Source organism: Gymnogyps californianus, chromosome 3 (assembly GCF_018139145.2).
Source record: "Gymnogyps californianus isolate 813 chromosome 3, ASM1813914v2, whole genome shotgun sequence".
Taxonomy (NCBI): Eukaryota; Metazoa; Chordata; class Aves; order Accipitriformes; family Cathartidae; genus Gymnogyps; species Gymnogyps californianus.
Genome location: NC_059473.1, coordinates 7,869,396 through 7,894,927, shown reverse-complemented (window position 1 = coordinate 7,894,927; position 25,532 = coordinate 7,869,396). Strand labels below are relative to the sequence as shown.

General features: G+C 40.3%; 1 protein-coding gene across 4 annotated transcripts in view; it reads right to left on the bottom strand.

Moving 5' to 3' along the window:
• Positions 1 to 25,532, bottom strand: part of MACROD2 (mono-ADP ribosylhydrolase 2) — an 898,754-nt gene that overhangs the window by 857,414 nt on the left and 15,808 nt on the right. For all 4 annotated transcript variants that reach the window (XM_050893412.1, XM_050893413.1, XM_050893415.1 and 1 more), the window contains exon 3: positions 16,218 to 16,325. In XM_050893412.1, coding sequence (XP_050749369.1) covers positions 16,218 to 16,325 — 108 coding nt within the window. The remainder of the gene's footprint in view (positions 1 to 16,217; positions 16,326 to 25,532) is intronic.

Below are 25,532 nucleotides of genomic sequence, written 5' to 3'. Positions count from 1 at the left end.
ACTTGGGGGGGGGAAAAACTTCAATGAGAAATAGCCCTTTAACACATCATCTTTCAAGACTTGAATATGTCCTTAAATTACGTATGAACAATCCCCTCCAAAGTGAACGTGACTATGCCTACACTAGAATTTAAGAACTTGCGCAGCTTTTTCCAGGTTCAAGGCTTAAACTCAAATCTATCCAGTGACACAACTACCTTATTTAAAAAACAGCATTTTCATAAAACTTGCAAGCTATTATATACGATGCAAGTATTAAGCTTCAGAAGAATAATGTGTTAGTACCAAAGAGAGTCACCCGTGCACTCTGAAAAGCAACCATTTTGGACACAGTATAAGAAAGTTGCTTTGGCAGTACCAGATTGAGATTTCCAATTCTCAAGCTGAAATAGCTGACATAACTTGAGCATGGAAATCCTACATCCATTAACACATCAGCTTCTCCCAGCAAGGTTTTCAAAAGAAAAGAGCAAGCCACCAGTTGCATCAGTATTAAAAAAAAAAAAAAATCCATAAACAATCTTTTCAAACAACATCTTTCTTTCCATTCCCTTCTCCCATCAGGTATCCTCACACATGCATGCATGTTACATGGCAGGAAATTCAATTATGATCCTATACAGAAAAAGAAAAGAGCATTTAAGAGATGATCTAATTGAAAGAAAGATTATACAAACTTCTGTAATATAAAAACAGTACTTTCATGTGGGCACCACTGAAGTTGTATTAATACATTTACCTCAATCTTGCTAAGAATTAGCCCGCTGTGGGATACCTGGACCAACTCGTACAAAAGTTGAATTAAAAGCCTAGGGCTGTTCAGCAACTGTTTTTACTTCCAGTTTATATGCATGTTTTCTTTCTTACCTAATTCATAGATTCATTATATGCACTCACAAGAGGTATACTGCAAGGGAACAGAATTCAGGATCATAACTTAAAACTCTTCAGTCTCACTAACGATACAGGATTTATCTTCAGTATTTGTACAATGCTGATGGTGCAGGCTATTTACATAGCTAGTCTGGAAAAAAAACACTTAAAACTGCAGCTAAATTAAAATCAAAATACAGTGAGTGCAAATATACACACATATTACATGTTGCGGTATAGGCACTGAGAATGAAATACTAAAAGTGTATAAACATCAACTAAAAAGATCCTATGTCTAAAAAACAAACAACCCCAAGCAAAAAGACGTGAGCCAATTCATAAACTGATTTCACGACAACCAGAAAGCACCCAAAATTCCACTTCTTAAATCATTCTCCATTTCACCAGACTAACTCCAAATTTGCAGCACTGTATTCATGCCAGGATTGAAGAAAAATTAGACCCAAGGTAGAACAAGAAAATACTAACCAAATTATATAATTAGTAAGACTACATAAGATAATGTTGTTTAACAAAAAAAAAAAAAAAATCAAAGCCAAAGCAAAATTTCGAGCAGGAGTAATGTTGCATTTGGCCAGGGAATTTAAAAAATACTCCCTTGATCCAGTTAGAGACCACGTTGGGCAAGAGAGAGACTACTTAGTTTGCACACATCCAAAGTGCCTGTCCCCTTTTCCTAAAGCCCTGGATCTTGAGGCCACGTCCTTCCCCCACTCCCACAAGCAGGTCCTTCGCTAGAGCTCCAGGCTCCCCAGCTCACGGCCAGATCCTTTCTTGCTGAGGAGTGATGCTTTACCATCTTCTGCACCAAACTCAACGCATGCCTGCCTTGAGTCCTCCTCCCCTTAAACAAAAAGGGGAAAATAAATTCATGAGTAAGAAGCCCAGCAAGGGTGGCAATGCCACTGATAAATCTGATCCACGTTCCAAGCCAAGGACAGGTAACGATACGCTTCAGTTTTCAATTCGATCAAAGCAGAAGAGTAAGCTTTTCACTCCACAGCCTGGCTAAAAAAGGAACATGTCCTAGCTTAGCTCCATCATGCCTGCACCAGCAAATTGACTGAATTGTCAGCAGGGGATTATGAAATATGAAGTGACTCCAGCAGTGCCCAGGGGAGACTCCCAAGGCACGGTGTCTATAGCAAAGATACCAAGGAGACATCCATCTCGCTCTCACCCCCAGGCAAGGCAGAACAGCCTTAGATCTCTAAAAGAGGCCGACAAGAAATAAGAACAAAACTCGGCTTTCCTGGATGCTTAGCACCAGCCCAAATAAAAAAAAGTGGTTTTAAATACATCAGCACAGCTTCCCTGACTGCTGGTGCCCACGGCTGCTGAAACCAAAGGGTGAAGGTCATGATTTGAGACACCAATTTGCAGTTACGAGGCTACATCTGGTAACAGCTCATAGGGGCCTTTCTAAGGAGAAAAGGCAACACCGTGTACGCTTCTCCTCTCACATCCTTCTCCCCAAGAAGGATAAGGGTGGAAATGGTAGAAAGGGAGGCTGCAGTCAACACAAGCTGCTCTGCTGGATGCTAGCACTAGAGGATGGGAGAGAAAAGGAAGGCAGCAGAGATATTGCTAAGCTATCCTTTCTGGCTCAAATCCTGTTTTGAGTCTGAGGATGCCAGCATGAAGGAAAAGGAGAAGCCCCATGCAACTCAATCCCTGGGACACGGGCACTAAGAAAGAAGTAGGGAACCAAAACCTTACCCTGTGTCTTTGGTAAGAGTATATAATAGAGAGAAATACTCCCACCTGAAAACACCCCTTGTGCTGTCTGTCAGGGGATTCACTTTGAATTTAAGAAACAGCTTTTATTTTAACCTAATCTATTACTGGTGTTGGGGACTAGTCTGAACTAGAGTTGCAGCCTCTGAAGCTGTACACTCCTGACCTAAAGAGCTTTTGGGCTCTAAGCCCTATCAAAACACCAAGTTTGGGCCTCCTAAGCAGGTTCATTTTTGCCAGAAGGAGGTGCAAGGTAGAGAAATCACTCTTTGCAGTGAAACAGCCCTAATGCTGGTCACTCAGCTCTCTGAAATGCTGAGGCTTGTCATCTGGGGGTGGGGCGGAACTATAATTAGCTGGGTCACGGCCAAGGTTAGAACTGCTGGTAGGCAAAGCTCTGCTGTGACACAAGGCAAAAATCATCTGGCCTCCAGCATTTGGAGATGCCTTCATCCAAGGAATCAAAGGAAAACTAATAACTGCTGTGTTTGTCCTAGTCCACCCTTCCCCCAGGACAGATTCAGTTGTTTTGTTTCTTAAGGTAATGGCCAACCCAAAATGAAAATTGTCACAGAACCTCAGAAATAAGAAGTTGTGCATAAATTCTGGATTTCTGTTACTTTTCCCGCTATAGTTTAGTGAACTCTGCAGCTAAAATCCAACATTTTTCACTGACTGACCATTCTGGAAGTCATTATAAAATTTGATTTTAATTTCAGAAAGAGTAATATCAGAACTCAGATTTGCAGAGATTCAAAACTAGTCAAGTAGTGACCTGGACCACACTGCTCAACATAATCACTTCAAAGTGGACTGAAACCGACAGGATGAAAAACCAGAGTTTCTCTGAAATAGGCTATACACCACAAATTCTTAGAAATGTAAAGGAAATGGGTTGCCAGTTAATATTATCTAGCATATAAAGTCACTGGGAAGACTTACATTCCTCTATAACCTGGTTTGATAGAGTTGAAAGCAATACCATCTCTTTCTTAAATAAAAAGTTATTTCACATGACACAAGAGTACAGTTCTCTTGAAAAAGCAATATGGTTCACACTTTAAATTTAAAAGCATTTCTAACATGGATTTGCAATGCAAAACATTCTATATACAAATCAAATATAGCTGGCAGAACCATCTTTTTGAGACAGCCTATAACTAGGCATACCAGATATTAGCTATTTCTATTTATTACTCTACAGGAACCAACTTTAAAGCATAAAACAAAGGTGCTACAGAGACACACTTAAGTGATTCATGTTGTACACCAGATTAAAGTTACTGCAGCATAGACATGCAAGTGACAAAAGAGAGAAGTAGCAGTAATCCTAAAAAGTTTTCTGAATCAGTGTTTTTCCACAAACTTCAACTACTCAAACACAATAGGCAATAAAAGCCTCAGGCTTCAAGGCATCGCTGCTGAAACCATCTGAGAACAAGGGCCATTACAACATAGCTCCTACAAGAGCCAAGTAATCTCTTCTTTATGAGACTGCCTGTCCTCCAGCACAGCTCAGGGGAGAAGTTGCAAAGCTCTGAAAAGCTCCTCCGCAGCCAGGGGGCCAGTATTCGGGACAGGGTACCCCAAAGGAGGAAGGAACGCTACCACCCATGGCCCCTCTTGGCCATTCGAGCACGTCGTGCAAGTGACAATCCAGACAGGAGATATTAAAATGAACCTCGAACGTTCTTGTCACCTCTGAGTGAATCAGAGATGTATGGGAGCAGCAGCAGCTCATCACCCCACTGTTGTGAAGAAAGCACAGGGCTTTGCAGCATCTTCAATACTATAATTAAAACAATTCCCACATACATCCAAACAACACAGCATGTTTCAGAAACAACTCTGAAAAACGGCATATAAACATACAAGTGTCTATTACTTGCACATGATGCAAACAACACTTGCCATTGTGCTTGGATTAACAAGCAAATACCGCTTTCGCAAGCCTCCACCGTGCTTTGATGTATATTTAGCTGCCATTACTGATTTTTATGACTGTGACAGGTCACAAAGGGGTTTGGAGTCCAGATTTTGAAAGCCAAGTCGTACCCTTAATGCTAATTTTTAAGCAAAAGACATTCTGAATTCCTCAAGAAAGCAACTTCTGGTTTTGCAACAGAAATGTTTTCCTTTTGTCAGAAAAGTCAGTTTCTAACAGCCATAGGTCAAAACAAAACCTAAACTGCATTTCACAGTCCATAATTATTTATGTAGCAAGTAACTGAAACTGTATTTCACGTTACTAACATTTCTGAAAAGCTTCCCCAAAATCTGCAGCAAATGGCAAAACACTAGGCAAATCTGAAATCCTAACAAAGGGTGGAAGACACAGCATCAGTCTTCTACTCAGCAGCTAAGAGAATTAAGCAAAAGCGATGCCTCCTGCCGAAGTAGAAGGAAGAGGAGACAGACAGGGTTAGCCAGACTGCTACACAACAGCATTTTTGAACATCAACTCTCATTACCATTTTGGTGAGTAGCTATCCCATTTTCTGCGTCTAGTAAGTTAGATGAGATAAACCTAAAGCTTACTTGCTCCAATCAAAGTAGACCTTCCCCTATTCAATACTTAACTGCATATATCTAACAAGATTACATTACGCATAGAAATACTAATTCCCATGCTAACATTACTGTATTACTTACACTGACTGATACCATGTTGAGCTAATAACGGTACAAACCCAGAGCAACCTAGTCCATCCCAATGAGTTTATAGTTACAACATAAAGGTAGGAAAGAGCAAATATACATCCAGACAGAGAAGTATGAATATTAACACTACATGGATAATCTCAGTCTACCAGCTGACCACCCACTGCCAAGATTTTGTTGGTACTGCAGAGAGAGGAGACTTCAAAGAAGTCTTCTCTTTTGTGTCCTAACACTCTGCAATTACTAGAAGCTTGACTGGTTTGGGTTTTTTAAAATGCAAAAGCTTGAAAAAAACACCATGTTGCATGCCTATCTTGACTGAGAACATACTGTTGCAACTATTGGCTTGCACAATCCTTTGGATAATCCCCCACAAGTCCTGATTAAAAGCAGATTTAATATTATGAAACGAAGCATAATTGTTCAAGACGACCTTGAGTAGTTTCTTACACCACACTGCTCCATCAGTGCACTCAAGATGACAGTTGCGCTGTCAAACGTAGGATGAGACAGGCTGATAGCAAGATCCTTCCTAAATATTTTCCTCGACGAAGCAAAACAGATGCTTACAGTTCTTCCAAACCACGTCTGTCTCCTGTTTCACTTCAAACACACACTAAACACATGCAATGAAATGCAGAAGACATTTAATAAGTACGAGCCGTATCGATGGCCTATCTAACAAGCAGTCCTAGAATACATGCATTTTGTTTACTCTGCTTTAAGTCATTACTGATTTTATGGCCAGGAAAATTAAGGTATACAGGCACAAAGCGGATTCACAATAACAGTGGCACTATTGCCACCTGCTGTCAGAAAGCATTCATGGCATCCTACACCACCTCGCACTTCACAACTGCAAGAAGTTCAAGACTTTTAAGAAATCCAACTTTGCAGGTGTTTCGCCTGTATGTTGCTAGTTTTCTCTAGAAAGGGCACACAGAAAAGGTCCAGGGTAACCGTGGCATAAAGGATCAATAATCACATTGGTCTGATAGTTAGTAAAGTCCACATTACAGTCCTGGAATACAGGAAATTCTACTGACACGAGCAAAGATTTTAAGTTATCACCCCCTCAAACCACAAAGGATAAAATAAAGCAGCATCAGAGGACAGAAAAGCTAAGAGAGGAGATGATACAGTGAAAGGCCTGACATTTCACCGCCTGTTACTATTCCCCTTAATTACTCAACGCTGCTAGAAACCTGGATCTCCAGCAGATCCCACGTAGCTCTGACTGTCCTGCTTGCAACACATACAGTCCCTGGTTTTAGGGAGATAAAATATGCTAAGTTTGAGTGGCCAAGCACAAACATGAGAAGCTAAGAGATCAAGTGAAAGCACAAACACTACAATACAATGGGTTACTTCTAAACCTGACAAGTCACAAACGATGCAAGTAGTGTCCTCTACTCCCACCCATTCTTCCTCTACTCCAGAAAGTGTCAAGAGTTACTTGAAGTGTTTTATTTGTACTCATAATAAGCTCCCAAGCAATTTGTACTTGGGGTTTTTTATGAACAAAAATACCAGCAACACATGGTTTATATAGACAATTATTGCTCCAGGGAGCCTAGAAATAATCAGACAATAAATGGGTTCAACAATGGATGCACAAAGAGATAAGGAGAACATACTGGTCTACGTAAAACAGACAGTGGCCTGAAGGCATCAACACTGATGAAGACCAGATTGTGAAATAAATCCACGTACCATAGATCATCAGGTTAGATTAGGCTACTAAAATGTTTACCTTGCCCATTTTATGTTAGATTCTCAGAAGACTAACAGCCTATGCTGAATCCAGTCAGAGGAGATAGTTGGCCGTCTAACTTTGGAAGGGACCTTCAAAGAACAGCTAGTTCAACCCCCCTGCCATGGTCAGCGACATCTTTCACTACATCAGGTTGCTTAGAGTCCCATCCAACCTGACCTTGAACAGTTCCAATGATGGGGCATCCACAACTTCTCCGGGCAACCTGTTTTAGATACGTAGATATTAGATACTTAGATGTCCTGCACCCTCATCTCATTCTGCTCAGACTTCTATGCCAGCATGGAACAACATGGAAAGTCAAATAGCATTGCTCTGAACCTCAACTTGCTATGCGTCTGGTGCCTCAGTCCACAATCCGTTAGTTTAAGGAGCCTTTTGAGCGCATTTTTCCAATGGAAAGTGTATTTTCTTCTCTACTTTTTTTTTATGGCTTCTCAGTAAGTCTTTGAACACTCACATCCCACTGCTTGTTAATATGAAGTGCCTATCGTTTGCAGTATCTGGCCATATGGCAGGCTGCTCAGCAAAGCCTTCCTTGTAGGCATGCAAGGTTTAGGTCTTCATTCCATCACCCAAGACTCTCAGCTCACAGGCACGACACATGATTCGGCAGGATAACGCCCAGGCCCACGTCTGAGGCACAGACCCACCCAGAAGCCATCTCTGCTACCTAAGCGACACAGCTGTCAGCACACTGGTGGAATATATTGACATACTGAAAACGTTTCACCACAGTTAATTTCCCCCTCCCAAAGCACCCCAGAACAAGGAAAAAAGTTCATTCCTGCCATGTGTCTGCAGTACTGCCAATCCTTTCTTTTTTTGTTCTTAAGTTTTGCGTTATACTAATTATACCCGGGATATTTTCAAAGTATATTGTGACCATCCTTGCTGCAGTACAATTCTGAATTAGTCTCCTCAATCTTAAGCCTTTGCCACATCCTTAGAGCAAATGGTGTTTGACTGAGACAGCAGCTAAAGTAATTCACCTGAATTAAACTGCTCCTCTAGCTGTACTTTTCTTTGGTTTCATTCTCTTGATCACTGTCACTTTACACAGATTTTTAGTTTTCATCCAAATGAGTATTACACTAAAGGGAAGAACTACACTGAAATCAGATTAGACCAAAAGCATAGGGCAAGTTTAACCGTGTCTACTACTCACCAGGCGCACTTAAAGTATTTTCCACAGAAAGCAGTAATAAACTCACTCACAGATATCATGACTGAGAATGACCTATTCCCTCAACTATTAACATTGACTTTTCTAATGAGTAAGTGAGGACTATATATAAATTAGTCTGGGGCTTTACATGTAAGTGTAATTGCACCAACTGTAAATTAACTTAAGAAACCTTTGATTAATACCACAGTCTGCTCACACTAAAGATGAAAACCAAATTAACAACAATTTGTTAGCATTATTGGTTCTATTCCTAGAGGAAATTACAACAGTGTAAGTTACATAGGCAGATGCCAGATGACTCCATGCAAGAGATTTCAATACAAGTTTTAACACAAGATTTCAATACAAGCATGTTACAAAACATGCTACTAGACATCAAACTTACTAAGAAGCTCCCAGCATAAGCAGCCATTTGTGTTTAGCTCAGCTGGAAAAAAACACAACAAAAACCCCCACAAAATTGATGTTAATAAATGCAAACATCCCATGCAAAAATCCCATGAGCAACTTAAGGGTAGATTTTACATTCTGTTGATTCCACTTTCAATAGCAGGAACATTTGAGTTAAGGGACTTATAGTGAACGAAGAGTTGAAGAATAATTTCAAATAAGCTCCAGAGTAAGAACTACTGGTCACTGTAAAATAAAAAGGGGGAGAGTAAGTATATACACAGTACTAGTTCAGGCCCAGCGACCGACTCAAATACCTTCATAATATTCAGACAGGCCACTTCTGAAGTAATTTCTACTTCAGAAGCTGCAAGATGAAAATTTTGTGTGATAAATTAAGTTGCCAAATGAAATGGATTAGCAATCAGTGAAATTGCCTGATGTCAGATCTGTTCCAGATTAGAATCCATCCTTTTTCCCCACCTGTTCATTAAGCATCAAGTTCAAGGCAACTGCAGTGACTGATTGCGCATTAACAAGCTGTTTATGTGGAAAGGCATAGTTCAGCCACTATCTATACTTACACACTCGTTTAAGCATAATTCACTGATAATATATTCAGTTTGCAGTTTCAATACATAGTACTTCTACCTTGATGTGTAATTTTGGACTTGAGAAAAATGGGATGCCTCATAAAATTAAACAATCAGATTATACTTCAAGGTCAAGGCCAGGAAAAGAGTTCAGTAGAAAATCTGTTGCTATCTCCAGTTAAGAAAACTGGAGAAAGATACTGCTGTCACACTAAAACACTTAAACACGGTTGTGAAGTCAGAAGTCTGAGGGAGGAAAGGCATATTTCATTAGGGAAAGCTGAATCTTAATACGAAAACAGCTATTTCATCCTCTAAGGCAAGTCATGCAGAGGCTCCAGTCAAAACCAGTCCTGCAACAAGGAAAGCAAACATGGCATATTCAGAACAGAACGTGTTCCAATTCCAGATGCTTCCAGTACTGGGACAGGGAGGTACAGCAGGACAAGCATTTCAAACCTACAAATTTGGTAAAAAGACTCAGATGTAATTCAGTCCCTGAAAACACGCTTGCCTCTTCAAGCAACCAAGAGATCCTCCCCTCTGCTTACCTTCACTCAGCTGGCCCTGCGCAATGTGCCAAGGAAGCTAAGAAACCTGTGCAGCCTGTCTCTGCCAAACCAGCATCCCCAGCTGAAGTGACTCACTGCATACGGAGATGGTTTCCTGTAGAGGAAACCTCTTCTTGAACAGCATGAGGTTCAGTAACTAAATTCCAGCATTACAGGTTAGTAAAAAAGGGACATAAATAGTGAAAAGAGTTAGTAAAGAAAATAAGTAAACAACTTTTTATCAGAGTAAGATTGTACTTCCCATTTGTTTTCTCATATGGAAAAAAACATTCCCTTTAAAAAGTGACAGTCTCTCCCAAAATTTGGGAGGATTAGAGATGATTCCAGCACTCAAGTACAGTTTAAAAGGAGCCACCTATGTGCTATAACTGTAGCAACTGTCTAATGGCTAATTTAGAAGCAACACTATAGACTTATTGCCAGAAACATCTACTTGAATAGAACCGATCACCTTCCTTTTTCCTGTAGATTAAAGGTTTCTGTTCTCAGTATCATACTTTTGTACAGATATCCAAGAACATTCTTCAAAGCTAAGAAGTAACTTTTCTTCTAGTGTTCTGCAAGTCATCCTCCTCCACCCAGTCAAATAAAAACAAGGATAATCCTTTTTTCCCCCCAGATAATTGTTCCCTCTCGATCTTGCTCCTAGTAAAAACTCACTCACAAGCACATTAATACATGCCTTCTGATCTTAGAACTGGGCCAGTAAGATTTATTAACAAGTAAGACGTGAATGAATACCTGAGGTCAGTGGTGATTAACTGCTGCTTAAGGTATACCAGGTACATAGACATACATATCACACTCACTCCAAAAATGCAATTCCTTTATCTACTTCAGATTTAAAAGTTACTGCATGACATAAATAGCAACATATTTTTCCCCATATTTATTAAAAATGCAGAGGAAATTTAGTATTTACTGCTTAGCTGATAAGTATTGCACAATTTATTTTTCAAACCTTACTGAGGCTTTTACTGCTTATTTCTGTATTTGGGATCGGCTGCTCTATAAAAACAACATACTTGAAGAAGCCTAAAAGTGAGCAGAATCAGCTCCATGACTGGTGGACTAATCCTTTTTGTTTTTCCAATAGGCCCTGAAAACTTCAGTCAGCACCAGCTTTACTACATCAGGCACACCTAAGCCATGAGACCATCATGTCATACCATCCAGACTTTAAATAAGCAGAGGCAGCAGGCAAGCAGACTCAGAGGGAAAAACTTTTTTTTTTTTTTTAAAAAGAATCACAACTCAGGACATACACCACTTATTTTGGACTGCTACTAAATTAACCGCCAGTAGAAAGACTTGCTCCCTAAATCCATATCGTACCTTGGAGAAAGCAGCTCAAAAACTTTAAGGTAGAGGGAGCTGGCGAGGCGGTATTACACATTTTGTGGCTTTAGTATTCCAATATTATCTGAAACTATTCTTCTCACACAACCGATTTGGTCCACAGAAATGCTTTCTATCAGGAAATGCCTGCAGTATGAATAAAATGTGTGTTAAAAGAGCTAGAGGAAAGGGCACAGAGGGACTAAACCTCCCTCTCCCTCCCCTAAACACACACAGACACCTCAAGCTCAGTTCCCACAGGTTATTTGGAAGTCGGCTAATTGCGGTTATCTGGCTTCCAGGTGCTTGAAGAGCTTTTGGCATCAGGATGAAGTGACATCCAGGAACATTTAATTTGTTAAAAAGGCCAGTTATCACAGAGTTAGACAGTAAGTACAGGCCTCAGGGACAGCCTGTTCACGTTCTTAGAGCGTAACACCAAAAGAGCAGAAAAGGATATAGGAGTAACAATAAGATTTTTGTACAACTCTTAGCTGAATCCTTAAAAGAGGGGAAAGGAAATTAACATAACAGGACATCTTAGGCAAAACATCAAGTTAAACTAATATCTGTCTGCAATGCAATCAGCAGCAAGGAAGTTTTAGGGAACCATTCTGGAAGGATAAGACATTTACAGGGGTAGATAATTGACACTGATTTTAGCAAAATGGCATATCAGCTCCCTTTTCAGCTACCTTCTCCGTCACACTGCACCTCAGGTTAATTATCACTCTCTTCAGAAGCCAGAAAATAGATCCTCACTCTGATCACAAATGATTTCAAAGCAGCTGTTTTGATACGGTTGTTTTGACAATGAGTGAAGACACAAACTTTTACTTCAACTGTTTCCATAGTTGTCCTCTTTTAGCATAAAATATTTGTAAAACATTTTTGGAAAGTAACAAACATTCAGTTTGTCTGTTAAAGTCTACGAGAAAAGGGAATCCTTTTGTAGCAGTGCTCATCAGTGATATCTTGGTATTTAGCTACATAAGATCACCATTAACACCTCTGTTAGCCTAAAGCGATAACTGAATTTCTTTCGTTAACTGTCTCATTTATATGTCAGAAAGTCAAAGGGGAAATAGAATTCAGAGCATAAGGTAAGCTACTAAATTTAACAGAAGTGTTTGTGTAGTATAGCTCAGAAATAAACCTGGCCATACTCCAAAGAGTCACGCTGTTATCTGGATACCCAAAGGAGGGCATCACAGTATAAAGTCAGCTCTATAGGCAAGTTACTGCACATATTCTCACACCCTGATTTAATCAAGTAAATCCATTTGTGTCTCATTTAACCCTCACAGGCAAGTATTAGAAAACGTAAGTTTTTTTGCTACTATGTTTGTTTCCAGATCTGTAGACAATTTGAACCACCTGGCATCCTTCCACAGCCCCAGAATTTGCCATACAATTCCCTTTACTGAAGGCATATTTTGTTGTTTGCGTAAGTCAACGTAAATTAAAATTCAGACTGTAAGTATCTTCCTGTTGCTTTAATTTGTATATGACTTGCGGTATTTTAAACTATTACAAAAGGTAGTTAATGGATCCTAAATTCAGAGAGAAAGTCTCAAGAGGGTCTCTTCCCTCCTTCCCCCTGCCAGTTGCATGCCCTGGGTTAGGGAGGGTGTCAGTCATTAACATTCGAGGTAGCCAAAAGGCTTCAAGTATGAAAAGAACTTGCACAGATTTACCTCCAAAAGTCTGTCTCCTATTCCGTGTTCGATGGGCTGCATTTCATTCAGCTTACGGACAGAAGCCGGTACTGTGGGGATTGCATTAGTTACACCATAAGAACGCCTGCAAGACTGAGCTTTCCAAAGGAGAAACAGGACATGACTACTTTTTGCTTTATCTCTTTGAGGCTTGGATACTTTTAATTGCAGAAGGAAAAACAATGGAGTTCTTTGCAAAAGCGTCATAGAGCGCAGCAGTATGTTTTTAGATACCATCCAAGAGACACTACAATTTCACTGAAACTTTTTGGATTTAAAAAAAAAATCTTGGTGCAGCAACTGGATTTTTTTGCATAAATAATATAGATCTTGAACCAAAACATCCCCTCGTTTAGCTTTCCAGCTATCCTCCACAATAAGTTTAAAAGGTTTAACTTCAAAAGAAAAAGAGTAACACTGAAACCATGGACAAATTGAAGGCTTACATTTTAAATTTAATTACTGCATTGACATATAGGGAATATTTGATTTTTCAAGGTAACTATAGGTTAGTATTTTCATCTAAGCATATTAACAACTCATAATAGTTAATATATTATGCACTTTAGGAACTATAAAAGATTACAGAAGAAGAGGGCTAGAAGAATCTCAAAAACTGACCCGTACCAACGTCCTGCCCCGGGACTGCTGCTACATATCAGCCTGATATCACGCAGTACGGCTGTCCCTTCCAGTAAGTAATTTTGCCAACACATAATCTGAATCTCTCATTAAGCCCAAATCCAACTCCTCTTTAACTTACTTACGGAAGACATCAGTAGAACCAACTTCTTTCTTTTTGCCAATAGCCTTCTAGATACTTGAAGAGTCTTATGTCCCTCTTCAGGTCTTTCAACTTCAGTTTTACTGTGTTGTTTTGAGTGGTCTTTAATCCTTTCCTCAAAATTACCTATTAATATGTGTTGATTTTAATTGGGTTCTGCTTTTTACTTCTACTTAGATAGATGCATTCCTTACCAGGATGGCAGGCAAGTTTACAGCTAGATAATGTCATCAGCAGCCTGGGATATAGGTTTTTGGACATTTCAAGAGAAAGGGAGAAAAACCCTTTAAATCAAGAAAAGCAAAGTATTCCCATTCTGAAGCTAATCTGCAACCAGTTCCAGCCTGTAAGTCAAGGGAGACCTATGAACAAAGAGAATCTAAATATAAATCGAGAGAAGCATGCTAATATTGACTTACTGTGGAGTAATAAAGGAAGTCAGCAAGAGCACTACTGGAAATGTCATCTTGAAAGAATCAGAAGGAAAAAAAATTAAAAGATTAAAGCTTCAGAGGCTTTGCCAACAGTGAGGAGAGGATCGTGTTCCTGCATGGATGCTACCGTATTGTTTGCCTGTAATTTGGAAAGGCTTTTGTACTTGAGTAAACTAGAAGATTAAAAACTTTTGCATGGAAATACCGTCCTCATTGCTTACTGGAGTGCAAAAACGCATTTTGAGATAACTAAGGATTCTACCTGTACTCCACAAAACCCAGTAGCATGTCTCCACCGTAAAGTGGGGAGTTAGGCAGAGAGAAACAACATCAAACAATCCAAGAGTCTGTTTACTAACTTCTACACTGTATGAGCAAACATTTCTGTACTCTTTACAGACATGAGCCAGTATCTCCACACAGTTTTTTAGTGTGGTAAGCCAACACATCAGTTTTGGCCAATACAGCCTTGGGAATCTCTGCACTTTATTCCATCACAGAGAAGATACTGCAGTATGTTTCCTTCCAGTAAATGAATAATACCAAAAATAAGTTCCTGAAAATGAATCAATACTTCCAACAGTTAAGGACAATGCCAGCTAAATACTAGGGGCGGGGGGAACACCAATTTCCAGCCTCAAGACACACAAACCATATTCTTTTCGGGGTGGGGAATGCAGGCAAGATTTGGCTGGGGCACATGTGTAGGGGGAAGCCTTCCCATAGTCTTTCCTAACTAGCCAAATTAGCTTATTATAACCCAGTGCACAAAGAAATTAATTGCATAGGCATTTCCTTCCTCCTCTTATGTCATAAGAAGATTGTCCTGGTTTCGGCTAGGATAGAGTTCATTTTCTTCCTAGTAGCTGGTATAGTGTTATGCTTTGGATTTAGTATGAGAACACTGTTGATAACACACTGATGTTTTCAGTTGTTGCTAAGTAGCGTTTATACTAAGTCAAGGATTTTTCAGCTTCTCATGCCCAGCCAGCAAGAAGGCTGGAGGGGCACAAGAAGTTGGGAGGGACACAGCCAGGACAGCTGACCCAAACTGGCCAAAGAGCTATTCCATACCATATGACATCATGCCCAGTATATAAACTGGCGGGAGTTGGCTGGGAGGGGCGGATCGCAGCTCAGGAACTGACTGGGCATTGGTCAACGAGTGGTGAGCAATTGCATTGTGCATCACTTGTTTTGTATATTCTAATTCTTTTAGTATTATTATTGTCATAGTATTATTATTATCATTATTTTTCCTTCCTTTCTATCCTATTAAACTGTCTTTATCTCAACCCACGAGGGTTTGTTTGGTTCGCCCCCCCCCCCCATTCTCTCCCCCATCCCACTGGGTGGGGGAATGAGTGAGCGGCTGCGTGGTGCTTAGATGCCGGCTGGGGTTAAACCACGCCAAAGATGCTACGCGCAGTTCTTCACCTCAGTTGCACAAACAGAGACACGGTCACCAAGCGAGAAGAGGTACTAAAACTAAACCCATCCCTGGAAACATTCAAGGTCAGGTTGGACAGGGCTCTGAGCAACCTGATCTAGTTGAAGATGTCCCTGCTTATTGCAGGGGGACTGGACTACATGACCTTTAAAGGTCCCTTCCAACCCAAACTATTCTATGATTCTATTTAGAACTCCGTAGGTGACAACCAAAAATTTGAAAGATATAATCTCCCTACAAGAAAGCAAATATTCAAGTCACATAAAACAGAAATTCAGTCTTCCTATCACTTATTGTTAAGGTTTTCACATTATCTAGCCCACAAATGGCTTGATTTATAAAAACAGACCGGAATGTACTGCAGTAGCTTAGTACCAAAATTCAGCCTTCTACGCTATCAACTTAAGTAGCTAAGACTTCACACTTAAGTCAAAAGACGGATATAAGATCATGATTTTTTTCTTGGTGACCATGCTATTAAAGTTTCACAATAATCTTGTCACAGTAAAAGCACACAGGATGAACAGATGCAATATAGAGAAACTGGGAAAAAAAAATATGTAGTTTCCAACAGATTTCCACAGGACATACCAATTTCACGCAACTTTGCAAAGTTCCAACTTGTAACGTGGCACTATAAAGGATTTTCAAGACATAACAATGTAAAACATTTAACCACCTACCAGCATTAACGATGGCATCAACCTCAAGCACTGTAATGTCACCTCTATAGAGAGAAACTTTCTCGCTCAGACTTTTCTTCCCTTGCAGATCTTCTTTAGCATTTTCACCTACAAACGAAGAAAGCAGTAAAACCAGGTTACAAACGTGGGTCTGAGATCACTATTTACAAGTCCAGAGCAGGTATCAGCAGTTTCAGTTACACTACTGCTGTCAGACTGCAGCATCTTTCGGTTTCGCCTCGAGAGGGCACCGGTAACTCACAAAGATACCAGCATTTCCCTGAAATCACACTACTTGCTTTTGATTTGTTTTAAAATACAAGCTACTGTGACGCACTGATTCCTTGCCCATATACCATTTGATTAAAAAACTGTATATACACATTTTGTGGAGCTAGATCCATCTAATAATTATCTTTGGTAACCACAAAGGTGCAAATTACAAAAAATGAAGAATTAGTTAAGATAATCCTCTCACTGAAGCAATAATTTATCCAACCCAGAATTATTCCGAATGTGTACAACACACGAGCATGCCGTTTGCCAATGGCCCCAAAATTCAGAACTAGCCCTGGCAGCAGGCAGTGGGGAGAAGAAAAACCTGAATGAAAACACAGCAAATTTAAACTTGGAGCTTTGCCATTTTAAATCGCTCAACTAGAAGGGGAGGGGGTGGGGGGTGAAGACACAACATACATTAACTTTCAAAAGATTCATTACTAAACAATGTTATAGTAGGTCCCTTATTCCAGTAAACTCTTAATTTTTGAGTCACCAATTCACTTCATTTGCATCAGTCTACATAACTGTAGAGTTACCTCAAACACTTCTACAAACACATATTGGCCAAAAGCTTAACATAGTCTTGCATCGTTAGACATCCTCATCATTAGCAAAGAACTAAGAGAAGGAAAGATTGCTTAATTGATTTTTTTTATTATTATTTTTGAAAATTCTTTCCGACACAAGCCAAGTCTAAAGAGGCTTGAGTTCATGTATTGGCCAGAAATACAACTGAATTGCCAAAGTAATAATTTAAGTGGGAAACAGTTCTCAACCTTCAAAACAAGTGAAATTTTGTAAGAAAAAACCTCAAGAGAAGATTTAGTGACAAGGAGTCCAAACAAATCTGGCCCTCTAATTTTCACATCAGCCTTCATTTTAATCAATTTCCACAAATTTCAGTATACCTGCTCAAATTTGTCAGCATTACAAGCTACTACAAGTAGAAATAAGAAAGTTGCATTTATTTTAGGTGTTCCTCTTAACTTCAGCACAAAGGACTGGTATCAGAAATCACCATTGATCTCAACCACTCCAAAATAACTGGTCTCACTCAATTCTACTTTCTATTGCCTATCACACGCCTAGTGCAAAATCCATGCCACCTCCAGCAGAAGATACATTGCCGCTGTGACTTACACTAGCATAAAGGTAGTCTTGTATTCAAGTGTGTGTATTCAGGAGTTTAATTTTTGTATTTGGCTCCTAAAGCAACTATTCCATTGCCACCAGATCACCCTCAGTCTCATTTTTCCATAGAAGATAACCATTGCAGTTAGCTGTTGAGCTGTATTAAAATAAAAGTCAGCCTCTGTGACCAATTTAGAGTCTAGTTTATTATCTGCTTTCATGTTAACTGTATTCTGCCAGCAAGTAGGACAGTTGTTTTCCCCATCCCTCCCCAGTGAGCATCCTACTGGAGCTCTGCCAAATTTAAAACGTACACCATCATCCTCCCCTTCCACCTTCTGCCCGAGTTACTGCAACACTAGTTAACATCAAATCAAAACACATTGAATTCTCCAAACTAAAACCATTTAAATAGAAAGTACAGTTTGGATACTAGAGTATTTGTGCCAATATGATACAAAAACAAATAACAAAAAAAATCCACTGGGAAGAGCCATGAAGACAACAGATATCACACAATAAAAAAAAGCTAATTCTCTTTATCACTAATTTCTGAGTCAGAGGGAAAGCAGAGATGTCCCATAGTCAATTCACCAGCAAGGTCATCTAACTTTCTGTAGCGTGCCACACAACACAATGTTGCACACGCTGGTGCTGCCTCCCGATTTTCTATCCTCCACAGCCTTCCCAAGTTTGCCTCTAGTTCTCACTCTTTGCAAGTACTGAATATATTTGAGTGTGGTTCTCCCAAGACTCCTTCCCCATAGAAAAGCATTAGTAAATTCACTGCCTCGTGAGGAAAAAAACCCAAACACTCGTATATGATCTAAACACATCCTCTTCGGAAAGCCTGCTACCTGCCCCACAGTTCTTGGAAGAGCCCTGGTGACTGCTGTCTTTAATACAGTTGTCCTGGTTTCGGCTGGGATAGAGTTAATTTTCTTCTTAGTAGCTGGTACAGTGCTGTGTTTTGGATTTAGTGTGAGAATAATGTTGATAACACACTGATGTTTTAGTTGTTGCTAAGTAGCACTTATCTTAAGCCAAGGACTTTTCAGTTTCCCATGCTCTGCCAGCAAGCAGGTGTGCAAGAAGCTGGGAGGGAGCAGAGCCGGGGCAGCTGACCTGAACTAGCCAAAGGGGTATTCCATACCATGGAACGTCATGCCCAGTATATAAACAGGGGGGAGTTGGCCGGGAGGCGCGGATCGCGGCTCGGGAACTAACTGGGCATCGGTCAGCAGGTGGTGAGCAACTGCATTGTGCATCACTTGTTTTTTTCTTTTTCCCCCTTCCTTTTTTTGTTATATTCCTTTTCATTACAATTATTATTTCATTATTACTATTGTTAGTATTATATTTTACTTTAGTTATTAAACTGTTCTTATCTCAACCCACGAGTTTTACTTTTTTTTTCCTTTGCTTTCCTCCTCCTCACCCCACTGGGAGGGGGAGGGGGAAACAGCTGCGTGGTGCTGAGTTGCTGACTGGGGTTAAACCTCAACAACAGTTCAGCAGTAAAAGCTGGAAAAAAAAAAGCTGAAAAAAAGCATATGCTGCCTTGTACATCTTTGATAGATTACCCTCATTTCTTTCAATAGAAGTCTGATTTAACAGAGGATTTGAGCTTGCACTTACTTTATTTTGTTCTGGTTGTTACAGAAGGATGCTCAACAGTGATGGAAGTCGTGGACAGCCACGTCTCGTTTGCAAAGACACTCAACAAGTCTACTAATATGCTGCTGATTACAAAAGTAATCCCAATATCATACAAATAATTGAAGGAGAGATGACTCTTTCTTTTGCCATCTGTTATATCTCTGGGGCTGGCAGACAACATTTCCTAACAAAGTCAAAACTGATATCTGATTTGGGATATTTTCTTCTCCTGCAGTCAATTTAGTCATCTTGGAAGGGGTAGTGAAGTCATTCCTGGCCGTTACAAATAATTCACTTCCCACCTTTGTCTCCCATCTCTTCCTTCACCACACACATTTTTGTCTGCTTCTCAGATTTAAAAAAAAACTGCACTCATTTACTTCAGTCTCTTCCCAAGGTAATGATAAATTTCAAATCTGTGAATAAGTACAGTAAGTCCCCAAATATGCTCAAGAAACTCAAATGCTGTAGGTATTATCCTGTAATTCATGGTACTATAACTCAGCAAGGACAAACCAGCAATTCCAGGGCATTGCATATTTTGCAAAGGACACGCACCATGTGTACATACTAGCACATTAATAAAAATCCTAACAGTTACAGATTTACCTTGCACTTGTAGGGTAATGAGAATATTTCTTGCTCTCATTAATGAAACAGCTTTACAAACATCCTCAAGAAATAAATCCTCTGAAGTGATTGCTATGTAACCTAGTCTTCCAATCAAGACACAAAACAGGAGTTGAGTCCCTAGACTCAAAGGCCTAAGTTTTTAGAGATAAGAAAGCCTGCTTGCCAAGCAAATCAAACTTTCGAGTCTGCCTCCACACTGGTTGTCCAGAATGCACCTTAAAGGCAGAACAGTCGGAAAGCCAGAAAATTCAGATATATTCCAGTCCTTAAAAAAAAAACCAAACAAAAAGACCACCCCACACCCAAACAAAAAACCCACCAACTAAATCCACGCTACATCAAGGCTATGACAAAGTCCATCTCAGTTTTAGATGGAGGCATCACAGACTCCAAGACAAGAAAATATTTTGTTCGGTCTGTGGCTGTGAATATTGTAAGTTTTCAGGACAAAGAAGCAAGCAGAATAAGAGAGACTGAATTTTCTGAAGTACCTCCACAGGAATCCCAGCATAGCTACAATAAAATTTAAGAAGCACTAGAAGATTTTTAAGATCATCCAGCCGGGCAGTGAAGACTGCCTAGGAAGGAAGGCTCCCTCCCGGCTGGAAGAACTGCCCCCATCTCCCTCATCACCACAGCTCTCCGGCCTCACAAGCAAAACCAAACATGTAGCAAGCACCTGTGCAAGAAGCCTGGATGCCTTCAGATCACCAGTTTTAATCAAGCCACAGTTAGTGAAATGCTAAAACAACTGTTGAAATAGGATTGTGGCAGTATTAAGTATGAGCAATAGCTTCTGCTTTATTTGGGGTTTTATCCTTGTGTACCCCTGGGGAGACTGTTTCTGGGGCTTTCCTTCCCTCTGGAGGAAGACTCTGCTCCCACCTTCTACCCCATGTCCATCTCCATGGAAAAAGTAAAAATAGAGGCTTTTACTGGGAGACGCTCGTAAAAAACCAAACCCACACACACACAAAAAAAACCCAGAAATCCATGGTATCACAAAGCAGTGATAATCAGCATTAGTTTGGCCATCTTGATTGCCTCCCAACTCTCGCACAGCGAATTTTGTTATTCATTTTTCCTCCTTAATCTCAACAATTGTGCAAACAGTTCTGTATGCTGTGTCAACAGTGAAGATTATGAATGGACTCAAACTGCAGTTTAAGCACATTAACATTTCATGTATTTCATTTCAATTATGCATGCGTGTCAAAAGCAAATAAACCCTGTTTTTGTTTTGCTTAACGTGAATTTTACAAGCTATGTTCATGTAAAGTCTGGCTATCTAATTTCTGAGACAGTGCAATCCCATAGTCTTCATCCCCGATGACTTCCCAGGACCAGTTAATGCCAGCCCTGCCTCTGGAATAAAGGGCCCTAATTAATTCAAGACCTTGGGCTAAAAGCATCAGCAAAGCCATGATCTCCCATACAGGTAGATTTTCACAACCATTTAGAGCTTTCAGGTTCAGATGAATTCAAAGAATTAATTGGCACATAAAGAAAACTATGAAGGATGGGGGTAAATAGAATATTCACAAGCTTTTGAAATGCTTTTCTGAATTCCACTCACAGCACAATAGAAACTATACCGTAAAAATTACTGTAGGCATAACTACAGTCAGTTCAAGTCTATTCATTTGAAAGAAATGAAGTTAAATTTGCAAAGTGAGACACTGAGGTGTAAAGCAACCCCACACGCATGCCAAAAATCTGCATATTCACAAGCAGGTGGTGACCTAACAGAACCTTAAGGAAACGCCCAACATGAAAGCAATTCATAAGACATTAAGTTTTGAATTTTTTCCCCAAGTGCCTACTCAGCCTCTCTGCCACTTTTCTGACCTAAATAATTCTCAAACTTTTCTCCTCTGCCTACCTAGCCCTAACTCAGGTCTTATCCATCCCTTCTCTGGGGTAATTTTGATGGGGGGGACAGAAATCAAGAAACAACATCTGCTAGGGAAATGTAGCAATATACTAAAAAAATACCTAATACAGAAAAAGCAAAAAAGACAGCTTTAACTTTAGTATTGCTAACAAGTTTACTGTAGCCCCTATTAGCAAGTAAACTCAATGGTCACTAAATCATCTTTGCATCCACACGCACAAAGGATAGAGTTGATCCTGTTACATCCTTCCCAAAATCTGTTTTGTTTAGGCTGTTTTTAAAGACACACAACAGCGGAGACACCACAAATGCCCTAGGTCCTCCTCTTCCCTCCTCTGCCCCAGCCTCAGGAATATATTAAAGTTGAAAATCTTCACCATAAACAGTTGAAAATTTATGTCCCATCACCATTTTTTCCCTCCAGATCCACCCCATCATCTTCTATCCCTCTGTTTATACAATCCAACTTCCCTTAGCTTTTCCTCCTAGGTCACACCCTTTGGGCCTTTAATCATGCTCCCAATATCTATGAGTCCACAGAGCCACATCATGAAGTATGATGAAGTTGATCAGCTGAGGTCTTAATGCCAAATACAGCAAATAGGCAGTCCTATCCCTCAGCTTTACTTGCAACTCCTTCCAGCTCGCACCAAAGAAAAAGGACCTTTACAGCTTACACGTGTGCAGAAAAATGTATTAGATTTAGCGAACAAAAACTGCGCTTGGAAAGAAGACACGTGAAGTTCCTTAGAACTAAGAGGAAAAAGGACTTTCAGAACAGCTCACTAGAGGGAGCCCCCATAAAGGGCATGAATACACTCAGCTGGTGCGATAGAAAAGGATAGCACAAACCTAACATCATTGTAAAATCAACTCTGAAACTCAGTCACTGCTAATATATCCAAGATTTTAAAGTCTAGTACACTTTAAAGTATCTTAATTTTTGAACCAAGTCTCAGACATCCAATTACAGAAAACCCTACAGCAATACCAAAGAGCTTGCAACCAAAGGGAGAGAAAAACCTACAGCTGGAAGAGCTTCTGTTAAAAAACACATTTTCATTCTAAAACTATTTGATAATGAAAGAGTAGAGTACGCACAAAGTAGTAAAAATAGTTATTAAAGCCCCATAGTATAAAGCAATACCTATGGCAAAGAAAAAGGCCCTTGGCACTCCATGAGCAAAAGCAGATAAGAGAATAAATCAAAGAATGAACAACTGAAAAGGATTTACGGCAGCTAGGCTCACAGGCTTGCACTATTAAAATGAAATTTTGTTAAACAAGTCAGACAACAATGTTTTTTTCCTCTAGTTGACAAAACAAGAGTAACAGACTGAATTGCAAGAAACAAAGCTGAAAATGGGAGAGTTTCATCATTTACAGTCAGCTTTAGAACTCACAGCTGAAACAAGTAAATTAATTCCAAGTTAAAAATAAATAAGTCTGCCTGCTATCTCATCCCTGCTACAACAGCTACTAGTAGAAATACGTATCCCCACAAGGAAGGCTTCTCCAACAGCAGTCTATAACATGATCTGGGAACAGCGCTGAGAAAAGAACCTGAGCAAGGGACAAGAGTCCCAACATTGGCCCCAGACAAGAGCCAGCCCTTCCACTCCTAGGAGAATCCTCAGCAGAGGCTGGACTGGGACACGGCTCCACTCTTCTTGGGCTGCTGAAAAAATAAAGAAGTTGAGCAAGCTTTAAGAGTACATCTGACCACAGGGAAACGTGCAGCAACCATTCTGCTACGTACTCTGTGCTCTTCCCTTCGGTGCTTTTTTTTTTTTAATGCTTTGTTTTTACAAGTGTCTTGTACAGATTAGAAATGACAAACTATTAGCAATTACTAACCTCACATATAACACAGCTTTCCATTCCATTTGTTTCTGCATAGGCTTACGAAGCATTAGGAAAGACAGATTGTAAGATCTGTTACATTACGTGCCTGCTTCTACTCCTACTAACCGTGGATGATTGTACAGGAAAGGCAATTGCTTATCTAAACCAAGATCAGCATTATTTCCATATGTTCCATCACCAGGGGGAAAGCATTCACAGATGCACTCCACTACTTCAGATTTGTAGTACAGATTTGCTCTATCACTTCTTGGACTTAAACGAGACCAGAACCTGAGCACAAGGAAGAAACATCTGTTGCAGACAAATCACTTTCTACCTAGCCAAAAATGCAGCACAACATGCAAGTCAAAGGCACTTCACAATGAACACCACCACCTTCTCCCTGGCTGCACACTCTGCCAATATGCTCTGTTTCAGCTAATTACAAAGTGGCATAATTGGATTAGCCAAGGACTATAGCCAAGTACGAAGCTTATGAGGCATACAGACACCACGAATCACACAACTGATGAGGCTGGGTGGGAACTCTAGAGATCATCAAGTCCAACCTCCCCACTCAAAGCAGGATCACCCAGAGCAAGCTGCCCAGGACCTTGTTCCAGTTGGATTTTGAGTATCTCCAAAGCCAGAGACTCCACAACCTCTCTGAGCAACCTGTTCCAGTGTTCAGCCACCCTCACAGTAAGTGTGGGGTTTTGTTTTCTTATGCTCAGAAAGAATTTCCTCTCTGAACTTATGCCCATTGCCTCCTGTCCTGTCACTGTGTACCGCTGAGAAGAGTCTGCGGTCGTCTTCTTCACACCCTCCCATCATATGTTTATAAAGATTGATCAGATCCCATCTGGGGCATCTTTTCTTCAGGCTAAACCCCAGCTCTCTCAGCCTCTGCTTCCAGAAGAGATGCTCCAGTCCCTTAATCATCTTTGTGGCTCATCTGGTGCATCAACTACACTGCCCACTTTTGTACCACTGACAAATTTGCTGAGATTGCACTCTGCCCCATCTTCCCGGTCAGGAGGTCATGGTATCTCCCATTCAAGGTTTTTCAGGAGGTATGAAATATCCCCATCCGAGGACATGAGCACCACTTGACGTCCACTGGTTAACTGAGGAGCCCACATTCAATGAACCACACCATAATTGAGTTCAACAGTGTTGTAACGCACCCCTCTAAAGCTACTGCAAAAAGCCCAGAACTAACTCACTTGGTCCAAGTTAAATGCAGCGATATGGCTATCAGCAGCCCACAAACAGGGCTGTAAATATAAACCTCTACTTTCCAGCCACGATTGAATTGGAGCCATTGAAGACTACGTTACACATTAAAGACAGAGTGGTGTACCATGAGAATTGATAAAAAACAGCCAGTCAGTCCTAACAACCCGCACACAAGGCTCATGAAAAATGCAATTATTCTTATGTTACAAAGGTCTTGCATAGTCCTTATAATGTTACATTCCAACCTTCTCCTCAGTCTATCCCACACAGCTCTGTACGTTCCCCAAAAACAAAACTGAGAGGCAAAAAACCCCTTTAAGTCTGGGAGAAGAGGAAGGAGAGAGAATGGAGAAGCTTGCCCTTTTTCTGAAGTTTTTGTAAAACGCGGGAAGACTTGGTATGGAGTGCAAAAGTACCGAAGACTGAAGTTTGAGAAAGCAGTAATAACAAACAAGGAGAACAAGAAAAGGAATACATTCTTGATTCTTACTTGTGATGCAACCTGGTCTGCAGGGACACGCAGTTGTCAATTCATAAATCAAAGTCTTCTCACTTCAGCAGCATGCACAGTGACAGCAAAGACACAACATAAGTAGGCTGAGGCCCTAGGGTATTTGTGTGTTTACTTGGAG